General features: G+C 38.3%; 1 protein-coding gene across 1 annotated transcript in view; it reads left to right on the top strand.

The window, feature by feature from the left end:
* BRINP3 (BMP/retinoic acid inducible neural specific 3) overlaps positions 1 to 15,776 on the top strand; it is a 162,357-nt gene extending 146,581 nt beyond the window's left edge. The window contains exon 8 of the mRNA XM_085302198.1: positions 14,457 to 15,776. Coding sequence (XP_085158324.1) covers positions 14,457 to 15,573 — 1,117 coding nt within the window. The 3' untranslated portion in view covers positions 15,574 to 15,776. The remainder of the gene's footprint in view (positions 1 to 14,456) is intronic.
* The last annotated feature ends 747 nt before the right edge of the window (positions 15,777 to 16,523 follow it).

Here is a 16,523-nt window from a genome sequence, read left to right as displayed (position 1 = left end):
TATATATATATATATATATATATATATATGCATATATATGCATATATATATATTTATACATGCAAGACCAGAGAAATCCTTGTTTTAAGGGCAATTCCCTAAAGTCTGCAACTCTATGTTTTAAACACTTTATTTTGCCATTGATTTTGTTAAGGTTAGATATCTGCACTGTTCCTCTAGAAAAAAAATGTATTAATTGTCTTTTGTTTATTAGCAAGAGATGTCTCACCGATGTTCAGGGGAAAAACTGATCATTATATATAAGTTGTTCATAATTAGTACCGTCTGTAGCTATTATAGCTCTGTATTCTTATATGCTTAAGCATTATCTAGATACAAGTTGGCTAATGCAACCCACTTCTTTTGTTTTTGATGGTGCATTTTGTATAAGGCCCAAGTCTAAGCCATATTAAACTGTTCAGCCATCTGTTGCAACCCAAAACCTACTGAAAGTAGTAGGAAGCACTGGAGATTATGCTGCAAGTAATCTGATCCATTTTACTTGACCCACTAGTGCCTAACAAGCAAAAGATATAGGTTTTTCATGCACGAGTTTAAGCAGTCATACGTGGGCAGGTAGTTCAGGCAGAAATTCAGCACTATGAAAAAAAAAAGGTTTCCATAGAAACTAAAAACTGCCAGTGGAAGCTGCTGGATAGCTTTAAAAGAATTTAATCAAGTTATATTTGAATAAAGGCACATGTTGCACATCATCTGCAACATACTGCAGTTTGCAAGTACAGGTGGCATTCCTCTTTAATATTTTAAATTATATCATTGAACTGTGGCCTTTAGCCTGACATGTGATTTCTAACATGGTTTCAGCCAAACAAGCCTTATTTGTACGAGGCTGATTTTCTTCTGCTTTCTGGTAATGTCAATCCCAACTGTCTTCATGTTTGTTCTGTGGTCATTTTTTTCTCATAAATGTAACAGAAAGGAAAATAACACTTGCTGAGCATTGCAAAGAACAGAGGGAATCCTTTGGGGGAATATCCTGATCATGCTGTTACCCTGGGAATTAACTATTTAAAAACAATCAACGAGAAATTCTTCATAGTTCACAAACTCATTGGCAATCTTAAAGTTTGACGACCCTTTCTGAGCTTAAGTAGTTAACAGCGCAATGCTCTTGAATCGCGGGAGYAGTGGTATAACTTTGTACTAGGCAAAAAAACAAGCTCTTTATTCTGCACACAGGCTCCAGGCTGAATACACGTGACATCCAAATGCATCAAGCAAAGGAGAGCAAGTTGCTGTACGTGGCATTTCATTTGGTAATAAGTGAGGACAGAATTACACTTTTCTGCAGTTTGTGCATTTCTCCATTTCTCTTCAGGTTGCTCTCCAGAACTAGACTGCTTGTATTTCAGTAAAATTTAATATCAGAAATGCCATTTAACAGGAAAGCATTTTTACAGCTTCACCTGAACATACTGTACACATTGTTTTTTCTGGAGTTTTAGGCGGTAATCAGCAAGTTATACCATAATGACGGAGCAGAGCTTTTTCTTTTAATTTATTTATTTTTTAAGTCCATCCACTYCAGCTTCTTGCATGCAGAAGACTTCTTATCATCTCTTTATCCCCATCAGAAATTCAAATTCATCACTATGGTATTAAGGAAGAGTGTGTGCTTTTCATATATATATATMTAAATGGAAAACCTCCTGGAGACTATTAGTGATAGAGCTTTTGGTATCCCACATAATCAACGATATTACGGAGCTATTAAAAATAACTACGTTAAGAACGCTAAAAATGTCTTAACATGCATGCTGTTGTAGGCTCTGAAATGTTATCTGCATATTTTCACTTGTCAGAAGTATATAGACTTTAATAGATTTTTTTTCCTACAGTGAAATGTTGTCTGCTCCAATCTGGTTCTGGTTATTAACGTTAACTTCTAGAAAGTCTCTATGAAAGACAGGCCCCTTAAATTAATTCTTTTCAGGTGCAACATGTTGGTTTCACTAAAGAAGGGATTTAACATTACTTTTTTGGATTATATTCTCCYAAACAAAAATTACGAGATCTTAAACAGGCTCTTTTGCATGGGTAGGTTTTCTTTACTAGCTTTGGTAGTAGGGCAAATGCAAACATCTAACAAAAAGCAGGGGATCAACTCAACAGAATGAGCCTGAATATCTAAGGACATCACAAATAACTTATCAAAAGTAATATGCTCTTCTTCAGCAGCAAAAGTTGTCACTTCTTCAGGTTATGATTTACAGTCAATTACCCTTCATATATTTATATATATACTTACATATATATATATATATATATATATATTTATTTATTTATGAGGATATCCATAGCGATGTGTGGGGAGAGGTTCACAAGCACACACAGTCCTACTCACGCATACTCATTTCAAATCCTCCTGTTGAGCTTTTCTTTAACAGTTTTCGGTCATTCTAATTTGAGGAAACCAGCCTGTATAGATGAGTGGAAAGATATGTCAGTTTTCAGCAATCTATAAGAAGGATTATTATTCTGAATTGTCTCTCTCTATATATGTATATATWTTTTTTTTCTCTCAACAATCGTGCAATWGTTGGCAGGGAAAGAAAATAGTTCTGTAAGGCTACTCACTTCTTTTTTGTTTATTAGGATATATTTGAAGAGAAATTTTGCACCTCTTACTAAGATGGGAATTCGATTCCTTACTTTCAGGGATTTGCATTAATTTTCTTTTGCTGCAGATCCTCGTGCAGAAAATTGTTCTTCTGTTGACCCGGTGGCTCAGCCTTTCCTTTCACTTTAATTTTGCATGCTGGRGGTTTTTAAGGAAGATAAAAACAACAGAAGAGATGCAATTATTTGGAATTTGCTTGTAAACATTGCTACTATACTGTCTGCTGGTTGACATTATATACATTTTGCACCTGTCCWTTACTAAAAAAAATAGAGAAATAATTTATTTAAAAGCAACACATCACAGCTCTTTCAGATAGCTTCTGCTTTTTTTTAAGATTTTTATGGGGGGTCCTTATAATTTATTCAAAAATACCGTACCAGAAAAATAAACACCTCCCCTCCCATAAAGAAATTGTGCTTATATTAAAACTTTGAGATTTTGTTCAAAATATATTTTTTTTCAGTTATTTTTAGTATTAATATAATATGAGGAAAAAACACACACTGAGATTAGAGTTATTTTCTTTATTCTTGAGGGGTTTTTATATAACAAAAAGTGAGCAATGAATACAGAATTGAGTTTTGTATTCTTTAATTAAAACCATTACTCTTCACTGGGAGATGCTTGCTTCAGTGTAATGATTTTGATKCTACATAATGGAAGAAAATGACATGTTACTGCTGTTGATATTGCAATAACACATAGAGATCCCAGCATTTATAATCTAAATAGAAAAACAGTGGAAAAAAATGCAAGATCATTATCCAAGAAGCAGAAGAAGCGACTTGTCTATGGTCATGATCATGTAAGTGGACTGTGAAAGAGCCAGGGGATTTTCTTTAAKCCTACTTCCATAATTATAGCTAGAACCAGTTTTGCAGGAATGGAAATTGGATTTCTTTATTTCAGCTGTTCGTACCTGGGAATAAGGATGCCTACACAACTTAGTTATGAACGGAGGTCCTGTCTCAAAAGCAGCAGGAAAATGGGAAAWTTTAATGGTCTTGTGTCAGTTCCACAGGTGAAACCATGGCTCTGGAATTAAGCTGCCTGCAAACAGGGCTTTGACTTACCGGTAGTATAGCAGCTTAATTCCAGAAAATCATGCAGTCGTGCAGCTGAAGGCACTAAATCTCTTCCTGCCCCACAACATAATTAAAATTTTGGATGCTTTTCTCAGCACTTTTTTTTTTTTTTTTTTGCATTGCTGCAGCTTTCTCCTGTGCTATGACACAACATTAAAACACTCAGTAGCCTGCATGCATTTTTCAGCAGTTTGGACAATATCTGCTGCATTGCATAGCAAGGCCTTTCAGGCAAGGCTACCTTCTACACTAATGCTAGAATTTCTGCCACAAACTGGTTCTGCTGGGATGCGTTTTATTGTTGCAACAGCAGCTCACAACTGTATCTTAGACATCTTTGAAAGTGCACTTTTAGCCTGGGGGATATATGTGGAGCTGAAGGCAATCCAGCTGGTCTCAGTAGCCCCCAYGAGCTTACTTCTTCCCATAGGTCAAGCATGCAAATTAGCCTTACACAAGCATATTTCAATCACCAGTAAGCTAACGAGGCCCCATCCTCACAGCACTACCGCAATAGCTTCATACCTATACGTGATTTAACACCCCAGGCACCCTTAAGCAAGCTACTTCTACGCTTTCGCTTCAGATTATTTAGCGGCAGACCTTTAATTTCAAAACCCAATTTCATTTCTCCTTCCTTTTTCTTTTTTTAAGCCGGAGCGTTCCTTCCCCTTCTTTCATGCATTGCTACATCTACGCTGCAGACCGTCGAACGCAGAGCAAAGAGCCCCAAGCTGCCGTTGCTCAAACTGCATTAATGTGAACCTGTTTCAAAGCTAATAAATCCAGCTGCGAGTAGGTTTTTTTCTTTTTTTTCCACCTTCAGTCTGGCAAATTTTATGATACCTCTTTGGTTTTCCTTGAGATGAAAAAGCTGCTAATCTTACGGTAAGCTGGTTAGCTATTTTTCTAGTGTCTTAAAGAGATTGATCAAACTGTCAGTCATTGAAGCACCTAAATAAGATGTTTTCTTTATAATTACACTTTGATATGTATCTGGAAAAGCCCACTGAAGTAATGGATAATCAGTGGCCCAAGATGAGTTTCATACATCTAGTATACTCATTTTCACATTATTTTTTTCAATTCATCCTCTTAAAAATGATCTAGCACTATAAACACAGGCAAATACATAACAGATGAATGGTTTTAAAAAGAATACAAGCTACACAGCTTTTTTATTTTTAGTAGCATCTTTCTTCCTTCTGTACAAGACAAATCATTTTTTCTTGACACCCCTAATTGCTCTTTTATTCTGCTTTTGACACCATTATTTCATTTGAGCCTTATTCCCCTTATTCCTGCTGTGCTATGGATCATTACCCAGTAAAAGCTTTCAAAGTTTATCTCTGATCTGAAGCTGTTTAAATAACTGGCTGGTACTACAAAGTAGTTTGATTCTGATTTTGCTATCATATAATGGTCATTAGGATTACAGCTGTGTCAAACACTAGTGGGTATGTTATCTTAAAAAGTTTTATTTATGACTTTTATAGGACGGTCCGGGGGGAATATTTCAGAGGAAAAAAATTTCTCATCAGGATAAGGAGAGTGCAAATATTAATGTAGTTAAAATTACAAACCTTTGGCAACGAATTCATAACAGTATAACTGTAGAGGTCCTCTGAAAGGTCAAGTGTAATATAATCCAGCAAAATCAACAAGCCTTATACATTTTGAATAAGTTAAAACATCTATATGTACAGATTTATTCAGGGATACAATTCTAAACTGTTTTAGTCAAGTGTCCTTTTATTAAAAAAAAAAAAAAAAAAGAGAGACACATTAAAAGGTCATTGTTAAATGCTATGCTTGCCAAGGGGAGACTTTGGGGAACTTTGAGAAGATCTGCAAATTAGATGTGGCTTTGTTTAATCAATAAGAGCAATGACAGGAGTCTGTTCTTAAGATGATAAGAACATGTCATGATAGCTTAGCTAGCACCTGCCCCCTTATCAGACTTAGCTAGTTTGATGAACTTAATTTAAATAATGAAAAAAGCATCTTTTTAATGTCAAAATGTCATTTAGTCTGGAAAGTCAAGTAACTCCTGACAGTGTTGTTCTATGAGCGTCCTATGCCATTTAAAATACGGACTTAATTCCTGTTTGTCTCACAATACAAAGACCCTGTAGAATTTAAAAGTGACATGCATTATTGCTTTTAAAATATAGAGTACCAGATTTAATGCAAGGGCCAGTAGCTGCAGAATGGTGATATAARGAGTGTAGAATTTGAGAAGATCTTAGATGTGATTAACAGGGAGAAAATGTTATTTTACTTCTATAAATTACTGCAGATTCAGTATAGGTTGTTATTAATCCCAACAACATAACCACAGAAYGGATGTCCTGCTGCATCTAGTTCCTTTTCTATTGAATAACCAGTATGCAGCAGGCACAACCCCAGCTAGATGTTTTTAGTCCCCTAAACATCCACTTCTATGTTGGGAGTACTTTTGACGTACAGAAACAACATTTCTTTAAAATTTTCATAGCTAATTTATATCCTTTCCTGTATGCTAACTGGGGATTTCACCTAATCACCCATTAGAGGATCTTCTTTTCTATACATTTCCCAGTATGTTTATATTGTTTTCACTGTGGTTCGCACCTTTAGAATAGCTTTGAAATATCTGGCACAGACACAGCCAGCTGTGAAACTCTAAGGTGTGAACTCAGAATAGTTTAATTACTTCTGTTTAATCATCTTCTTAAGTAGGATTTGCAGCTGTCATCGAGACTCTCACTGACATACCTGTCATATTAGCCATAGTCCCATAATTTCAGGCATGGTTATTTGAGCTGTGGTTCAAGTAGTGTTTTATTTTTGTTAGGTTCAATAAATCTTTCAGACTTCTGATCAATCATCCACCGGCCTTCTGGTGACTGAGCAGGCAGTAGTTTTACCCTGACTCCCAGAAGACAAGTGCATTCGCATAAAGACCATTATCCAATTTAGTAGCAATTAATGTTCTTGTTATGAATCACAGCATGGAAACAAAGCACTTGGAGTCCTCTCTGTCCTTCCCAAGAGGCAAWCCCACAAGATCAACAGCAGGACATTTTAAAGACACAGTCTTTGCTGCAGTCGCTGTTGATGTTCCTCTACAAYAGATTTATATTGGACTCAAACCTCCAAAGGAGGGAAAAATAGGTAATGGGTATTTTACTGCCCATACACTTCCTGTTAAATTGTCTCCATTTTTTCACTTAGCATCTGTCTCGCTGAGTGCTCATCATCTGCAAGTGAACCATCTGATGTACAGCAGATGTTAAGCACTTAGTGAGGCAGAGAGGGAGGTAAAAGTGTCATATCATGATTAAATACTTGCTACAGCTATTACATAGGGTGACCATACTGCTTTGTTCTTATGTTTAATGTTACAGTGTATTGAACACGAGCAAGCACTTGTTTTGGATTTACACTTGCAATGCTATTCAAATAATTTATTTTGTTTTGAAAGTAAAGTTACTACATAGCAAAAAAAAAGTTGGGAGGGAAAAAAAGTTGGGCAGCCCTTTATAGTGTGTGCCTACTCTAYCCTGACTGACCAGGAATAAAAAGTAGAAAATGCCTTCTTCAGGCAATGGGAAGCTTCATATTCACAGATCCTGATTCTTACGGAGGACTTTAACCGCTCTGATATCTTCTGAAGGAGCAACATAGCAGGGCTCAAACAATGTATGAACAATTCTGTTCTCCTCCTAGATCTAGCTCAAGATTGATTCTCCRTCCTAACAGGCAGGAGATCAAACAAGGCATGCAGGAGACCCCCATAGATGCATAAGCAGCTCGTGTCTAAACTCAAACATAAAATGGAAGTGTAGAAGAGGTGGAAGCAGAGGCAGGTGACAAAGGAAGAATAGAGAGTCAGTCTGAGCATGCAGGGATGGGAGTAGGGCTAAAGCCCTTCTAGTGTAGAAATTGGCAAAAGATGTGAAGGGCAGCAAGAAAGGCTTCTAAAAATACATCAGCAGCAAAAGGAAGACAAGGGAAAATGTGGGTCCAYTGCTAAATGGGGCAGGGGCCCAGGTGACAAAGAATACAGAAAAGSCAGAGGTACAGAATGCCTTCTTCACCTCAGTCATCACTGGCAGGGGGGCCCTCAGGAACCCCAAGYCCCTGAGACCAAGGAGGAAGTCTGAAGCAAGGAAGATGCTTCCTCTTGGATGAAGGAAGATGACCTTAAGGAATTACCTGGCCTGAATACCACTTAAACAAACTGGACATACACAAGTCCATGGGCCATGATGGAGCACAAATGAGTGTGAACAAGGTTAATAAGCATTTTTCTCACTTTATGGCACAGGGCCAAGGAATAAATCTTGAATATGAGAAAAGGTGAAGCATTTCTAATAATGGAAATTATCAGAGAAGATTAGTGAGGCATAAAATTAGGAAAGGTGAACTCAATTTTGCACAGAGTAGTTAGGCAAGCAAGCACTAGCTCAGTCACTCCAAGTAACTGATACTGGCTGAATCTTAGGTGAAGAAAGTAATTATCTGGGAGAAAGGTAAGATTTTGATTGTCTCATGCTAGGTGCACTGAGCTTCAAAAGATCTTCCCACACTTTACTGTTGTTTGGAGGCTGTAGTAAGTTTATTTAAGATATAAAAGAAAATTGGATACCCTTTAAAGCAACAAAGATATCTATTAGATATATGTAGATTTTTCTTGAACAAAGTAGTTCACTTAAATGTTTTCAGAAGTACATGCCATAATACAGATGGTAATCACTGACTTGGTACATCAGTCATCTGTGTGACGTTTTTAGTCAACTTGTGGCTAAGGTCCTTGTGGAGAATATTGGACAACTCAGTGGTTCTCATATTCCAATGTTAGCATAAACTGGTCTCATATAATGAGCTCAGGGAAAGCAACAAAATTTTGGATTTCTAATGAGATGGAAAGAGCCAATATGTCACTCAGAAAGAGGTATTAGAGACTCATCCTACTAGCAATAAGCACTGAGGGAGGGCAACACCTTTCCACTGGAACAGCCTTTTAAAACATGAAGAGTCATGGAATAATTTAGTTTGTAATGCATCTCTGCAGGCAATCTAGTYCAATCCCCTGCTCAGATGTCAGAACCTTGTCCTGTGGAGTTTTTAATACTTCCAGAGATGGAGATTCCAGACTTTGCTTGTCAACCTTTTAGTGTTTGGTCACCTTTATGGTGAAGTATTTTTCCTCTATCTAGTCAAAATTCCCTTTGTTGCAACTTCCACCCATAGTTTCTTGTCCTTTCATGGTTCATCTCTGAGAAGTGTCTGGCTCCATCTTCTCTGCTTCCTTCTGTAAGATACTTGAGCAAAGCGTTTAGATCCTCCTYTGACCTTACATTCTTCCGTCTTTACAAATTCAGTTCTCTCAGGCTCTCCTCATATTTCATACACTCTAGCCCTTGGCTTGCCCACCTCTGGAATTGCTCCAGTATGTTGATAACCTCTTGCACAGAGGGTCTGAATCCAGATGAAGTCTTGCAAGTGCCAAACACAGGGAAGAATAATCTCTGTCCTTGACCTATTGGTTCTGCTAATGCACTTGACCTTCTTTGTCAYGAGAGCGTACTCCTAGCTCATGTTCAATGTGAAATCCACCAGGACTCTGGCACTTTTCTGCAAGCTGTTTTCTAGCCAGTGAGCACCCAGCCTGTACYGTTACATGGGTTTATTCTGGTCTTAAGTGAAGGATATTGTATTTGTCTACCTGGGAACAGACCTTGCTATTAAAGACCAAGGCAAAGAAGACACTATGTACTTTAGTCTTTTCTGTCAGCAGGTCCCCTATGTCATTCAGCAGTAGGCTTCTCTTTCCTTCAGAAGTCTGACTTCCACTGAAAATGCACCTGTAGCAGCCCTTCACATTCCTCACCAGTTTCAACTCAAACTGAGTTTTGACATTTCCCAGGTAGGGAGTATTTCTCCCCACATTCAGCTGAAATACACTTTGATGTTTGAGCTCAGATAAGAATTCCCATACATCCAAATCAGCCTCCTACTATACCTCTTTAACTTCCTGCACCTCCAAACAGACTATTCTGGAGTTGTAAGGACGCTGTTCTTGAAGATCAGCAAGATCTCCTGGGTCATTTTACCTTTCAGAGCAGCCTCACCTGGGACTCAGCCTACTAATTCCCCGAATAAGCAAAAGACTGCCTTCTTGAATCCCAGGATAACTATTCTGCTGCTTGTCTTCCTCACTTCCCTTGGGTTTTTCAACTCAATCATCAAAAATTTGTCCTTGATGAACTACAGCATTCTCTTAGACTGTGCCCTGTCATGTTTCCACAACAGCAGTTGTCAGGATAGTTGAAGTACCCCACAAGGATCAGGGCCTGTGATCATAAGGCTTCTTCCAGCTGTTTGAAGATTTCATCCACTTCCTTGTCTTGATCTTCTGGTCTATCGCAGATGTGCACCATGGCAACCCTATCATGGCCCTCTCTTCTGATCCTGACRCTCAAGCTCCTGACCAGTTCATTCCTTGTTCAACAGTGGTTTTAGTTCAAAGTGCTCCTTTGCATGGAGAGCACCTCCTCCCTAAAGAGTCTGTATGCATCCGTCACAAGCACCCACGCAAATCCAACCACTTCTTTGAAACTTCCTGAAGAAGTTGTAATGTTGAAGTTGTGTCAGGATCTGCTGGACTCCAGCCACCAAAAACCTCATCTGAAGCCCTTCTTGCAAGGTTAGCAAGCCTAATGGCCAGGATGTTCTTGCCTGGCATTTTCCATCACTTGTTGTCTCTCTCCAGCTGTCCTTCTTTCTCAAAGAGGATCTGGTGCCTGCAAAAGTCTAATCCCTGCCAGTCTGGCTGCACCAGCTGTGCAGCCAGATATTGACCTGTGGGATGCATCCGCTCCTACTCAAACCTTTCCCCTTAACTGCAGGGTCCAGAAGTATAATTACAATCATTGAAATGATCATCTTTTATTTACAGGAGAATAAGAAAGCTTCCAGAATCACATTCCAATGTGAATTTATTTAATTAAGGGTAAGAAGCTTAAATAAGGTAGGTATATGCCTACATCTCATGTATTTTCATTTAATTTTATTAAGTTTAATTAAGTATTTAATTTTCACTTAATTTACTTGGGCAAAAGCAATAAATTTAGAATGAATAACAGTATTCCTTAACACCAGCTTTAAAAAGGCAGTCAGTTAAAACAGCTGATTTTTTTTTTACACAGAAATTATGCTTCAAAACTGATCAAAGACAAGGAAGTATAATTAGAACYTCTTGAAATCTGTCTAATTAAAACAAGGTAACAGATTAAAATAAGGCAAAAAGTGTAAGACATCTCTTTTTTGAACTTTGTCTAGAATAAAAAGAAAATATCCTTCCTTCTACAGTTCTTGTTTTCCTTGCAACTATTGATGATCAAACATATAGTTGTTTTAATAAGCTAAATATTAGGTTATAAAACAAATTTTAGATAGGAATCTTACTTTATTGTGCAGGTATGTACTTTATGCAGAAAATTTTCAGACTGCTTCTTCTGTCTCTTAATGAAGAAATGGAGGTTAGGCTCATTAAAATAAATAAATAAATAAAGTAAAATGTTTTGCTTGTCACAGCAACAGAAACAACAGTGATCTAATGATCATTAACAAGGAARTAATTTTTTGAGTCTGTGTGGCTGGAAAAATACGTACCCCACATCAAATCAATCTTTATCAGCAAAAGTAATTTTGCTTGTTTAAAGAGGCTCTTTCCAACAGTGAACAATCCTTATCTTCCAACAGTGCTGTCTTTCTCAAGAAGTCTCCATCTTTCTGTCATCCTTTTTCTCATGATTCATTTAATACCTGTGTATTTGTAATAGTAGACAGTATCTGATTGCAAGTTTGTAAGCTTAATGTTTATGTTGTTCCTGATTTGTTTTTCTATTTTCTTCAAAACACTAGCAGTGATATTTGTGATGTGGACTGAAAATTAATGGGCAGATCATTCTTTGAAGTATTGCAGTGCCAAATAAAAAGCAGAATAATACATAGTCATGCAATATAATAAACTGTAATTCTATTCACTAGATCTAAGAGGAAACAAGGATAGATGAAACAAAACGGAGATGAGCTGCAAGCTGCAGATTATCTTCCTTTGCTTAGTAAAGTAATACTCAAAATTACACTGATTAAAATCTATCAGAAAGTTATCTAAAATTAGGCTTCAGAATGTATAGCTGGCGTGAAGGATCACACTGCATGAGCTCCAAGCCAGAGGTTAAATGTTCTTGCTTCACCTCCAAGTCATTCGGAAATGCTGTGATCACACTAACACAGTGCCAAATCCAAGCTACCAATCTCTGCTGAGAAACTCATGCAGACACATGGCTTCATCTGGATCAGGGCTTAGGCACAGTGGGCTTTCATCTGGCCAGAATATATCATGGAAACCTGTACTTAGATATCCAAACTATACGGCATGATTGATGTTTTGTGTGAGCGAGCCAAGGAGATTTAGACTCTACAGTCAACGCTCTGTGATACAAGGAACATCTTTACAGTATGTCTTCATATRTTTATCCTCTACTGGGCTGAATTCAGATCTGTATCCAGAAGCTCAGAGCTGTTCTATGCAAAATGAGGTTTTCTAGAAATGTAATTTATAACAAAACTTTTCTAAGAAATGGGACCTCTGTCTGTAAGAGACATGAGAGATGGTGCTAAAACTCATATTTACAAATCTGATCAACTGCTGTTGAAAATGCTTAACCTTGATATAGTAGTCATGTGTTTCCAACTGATACTAACAGTATGAACCTAATACCAGGAGAYTGAAAAGCAAATGGCTTTTAGACCCAAAGATCTAGGGAAAGTGAAAAGCTAGACTTTTACATCTTTTGTCTTACAGCTTTTGGAACTCTCATAAGTTTCTAGTTAAGCACAGAGAGCTATAAAGAGTTAGGAAAAGGCCAGAATGGGAGACCTTTGAGAGGGGATTTTCACGCCTTCAGACACATATCTTCTCCGCTTTCACTGCTGTGGTGCATTGCAGGCATAGTAGTAATAAGATATACCACGTGAGCAGTAGCCTGACTGCAAAGGTCATCCCATAATGGGAAATAGGGTCATAACACAACTGAACTACAGTTCCTGCGAGGTATTGGAGCAAGCTCAGTAGGTACAGATTACTGTCAAACCAAGCCAGACACAGCACACAGAATCTTCCAATTCCACCTGCAAAAGCAATAATGTTAATATTTCCTCCAGTTTGGAGATAACATTATATTTTGATATTGGACTTACTTATAGAATGGACAGTCTGATTTTTAACCAGGACTCTGAGGAATAAACTTTGCCAGGTGCATTTCTGCTTAATGTTGACTTTCAGTTAAGCGGAAAGGAGAAGGTAGTTATTGAGACATTCATGTAATGGATATTATTACACATATCTGTACTTCTGTAAAATACTAATAGATAATATGTGAAAAAAAAGAGATGACAGAGTATAAAATGTCTTACCTTTATTTTCATGTTTTTAAAAAGCCAGATTGAGATGCTATAGATTTTTGGCTTTAGTATTTATTTTATAATCAGAGAAAAAGAAAAGTAATGATTTCTGAACTATGAAACACCTGAGCCAAATTCAGRGGTGACTTAAAACCTAAGTCAGCCATGAATGAGGCATTGCAATTTCTCTTTAAATTTTCTCTGTAAATTTCTCAAATTTACACAATGAAAAGGGAAGATCTGCAAAACCACCATCCTTCAGGTGACAGCAACRGAAGTGACTCTGCAGCAGCCAAAGAAAGTTCTTTAAGTTGCACACTGCTAGGTTTAATAGGAAGAACTGAAAAATATAGACAAAGAAAGAAGGTACTTTTTTTTTTTTCTCCCCCTCTGGGTTATTTCCATGTAACYGTGTTGTTTGCATTGTCTTTCTGCTAGCAACTGTGCCTTATCAGCCTCAACTGCTGGTTTCAGTATCTGCTTCCCCAGCATGAATTAGGACTTTAACTCTTGCTTCTAGTGCAGCCAAAATGAGATGACAAGAAGAATATTAAAGCGATCTTTTAATTTCATTTCAGAGGATGAAAAGTAAACGCAGCATGCTCACCCGTGGCTTCCTGTAGGGATATCGTTGTGCTGGAAGTTGTTCAAAGAATTAAGTCTGAATCTRTTTCAGGGGGGCAGGGTCTTGTTTGCTGTTCCAGGTAAATATTTTGGCYGCTCTATAGCTCACGAAAACAGTTCCAGCCTTTAACAAGGAAGTTTGCAAGCTTACAAAAATCATAACAGAAAGATGGTGCACAGTTGCACACATTTAGCTGCATGGGAATCACCTCACTGGTCAAGTGTTATGAGTAAAAATATCTCAGTAGCAGAGGATTCCAAGATGTTTATCTGAAGACAATTACAAACAAAAAAACCAAAAAAAAAAAACCAACAACAACAACAACAACAACAAAAAAACAACTCCTTGGCAGGCTTCCTTGATAGAGACACAGAGAGAGCAAATACGCAAACCAAATGTTCCTGGTGTGCCTGTGAATTTTTAAAGAAACTTCTCTACTGTAATATTGCATCGTTAAAAGGCAATTTATACAGGTATTTATCTGACTGCAGATGYTGTCATCTATTTTTTTATTGATGTTTATAGTTTCTTAATCTGCTACTAAAAACACAGTTCTTTTTTCTTTCCCGTGAAAAACCACGAGTTTGTAATTACTGCGTTCGGGTGTCTCTCCACGTTGAAATGCGTTGTTTTGCCCTTGCAGGTCGTCAAACTACTGGCTAAACCGCATCCAGTCCTTCCTCTACTGCAATGAGAACGGCCTGCTGGGAAGCTTTTCCGAAGAGACTCACACGTGCACCTGCCCCAACGACCAGGTCGCCTGCCACAGCTTCCTCCCCTGCACGGTGGGGGACGGTGCGGCGTGCCTGAGCTGCGCCCCCGACAACCGCACCCGCTGCGGCAGCTGCAACGCCGGCTACATGCTCAGCCAAGGGCTTTGCAAGCCCGAGGTGGCCGAGTCGACCGAGCACTACATCGGGTTCGAGACTGACCTTCAGGACCTGGAGATGAAGTACTTGTTGCAGAAGACAGACCGCAGGATCGAGGTCCACGCCATTTTCATCAGCAATGACATGCGCCTCAACAGCTGGTTTGATCCTTCCTGGCGCAAGCGGATGCTCCTTACTCTTAAGAGTAACAAGTACAAGTCTAGCCTGGTCCATATGATATTGGGCCTCTCTCTCCAAATTTGCCTAACTAAAAACAGCACCTTAGAGCCTGTTCTCGCTGTTTATGTCAACCCTTTTGGGGGCAGCCACTCTGAGAGCTGGTTTATGCCTGTGAATGAAAATAATTTCCCAGACTGGGAGCGGACTAAGCTGGACTTACCCCTTCAGTGTTATAACTGGACGCTGACTCTGGGCAACAAGTGGAAGACGTTTTTTGAAACAGTACACATCTACTTGAGGAGTCGAATTAAGTCAAATGGTCCAAACGGCAATGAAAGCATCTACTATGAACCCCTGGAATTTATTGATCCCTCGCGAAATCTGGGCTACATGAAAATCAATAACATCCAAGTGTTTGGCTACAGCATGCACTTCGACCCCGAAGCAATTCGAGACTTGATTTTGCAGCTGGACTACCCCTACACTCAGGGATCACAGGACTCGGCACTTTTGCAGCTATTAGAGATACGGGATCGTGTAAATAAACTCTCTCCACCTGGCCAACGTCGTCTAGACCTCTTCTCTTGCTTGCTCCGTCATAGACTCAAGCTGTCTACCAGTGAAGTGGTGAGGATTCAATCTGCTTTGCAGGCCTATAATGCCAAATTGCCAAACACAGTGGATTATGACACAACCAAATTATGTAGTTAACCATAAATGTGAAGCACAACACAAAACCTTGAAGGAGTTTTTACAGTGCTTTTGTGGAACAGTTTATGTTTGGAAGAGTAAATTTAAATTGTCTTTTCAATATCTGTCTTATATCAGTCAATACTGTTGGATGGCAATTTACACCCATGAACTTGCTGACAATGAATATATTATACCTGCAGTTYGGTTTATGAATGAAATAAATACTGACACCAGTCTAGAAGACATTCTACTTTTTACAATAAATTTCATTTGTAATTTTATATGTTCCGTGGCAATGCTTTTGTGCATTACATCCTCTAGAGGGAACATAAAAGGATACCAATAAAATTTTGTAGCTGAACAGTTATTAAAAAGAAATGCTGTGGGATTCTTTTTTCTTACACAAAAGTAGTAGTCTCTATATACTTTTGTGTGTGCTGTACACAGGAGAAGTAGGTAAAGAGAAGATAGTCATACATGATTTTAACAGAAACCTTAGAAAAGTCAAAGCAGCAGAGTATTTTATACTTAGGAGGTGGATCTAGATGTTCACGCTGAGCTGAAGTGACGACTGTAGCGATGCTTTGCTCGCTACACCTCTGAGGTTTCCCGAAGGCATACCCTTCCTGAGATGCTTAATACAGCATACAGCTTCCCTGAGTGGTAATAATGTGTGTTTCAGGAAGGACAGGAGGTTAATATTGTGAGATGCACAGTAATGAAAGTTTGCCTTAACTCAACAGCAGAGCAGGGGAGAGGCTACRTATGCAACTGGTATTACTCCCCATACAAGAGACAGCCTTTCAGGCCATAAAACTTTCTCAAAGTCTCTCTAAGTAGTCCTTTGCTTTGCCTGTGCTTTTCACATATTTACAGAAAGAATTAACATCTAAACACATGTATGCATGCCACCCCTATACAGACAGACAGACACACATACACACACACATACTAAAATTATCTAAAAT

Source organism: Rhea americana, unplaced genomic scaffold (assembly GCF_003343005.1).
Source record: "Rhea americana isolate MKP2758 unplaced genomic scaffold, rheAme1 scaffold_188, whole genome shotgun sequence".
NCBI classification, from domain to species: Eukaryota; Metazoa; Chordata; class Aves; order Rheiformes; family Rheidae; genus Rhea; species Rhea americana.
This window is presented reverse-complemented; position numbering and strand designations above follow the sequence as displayed.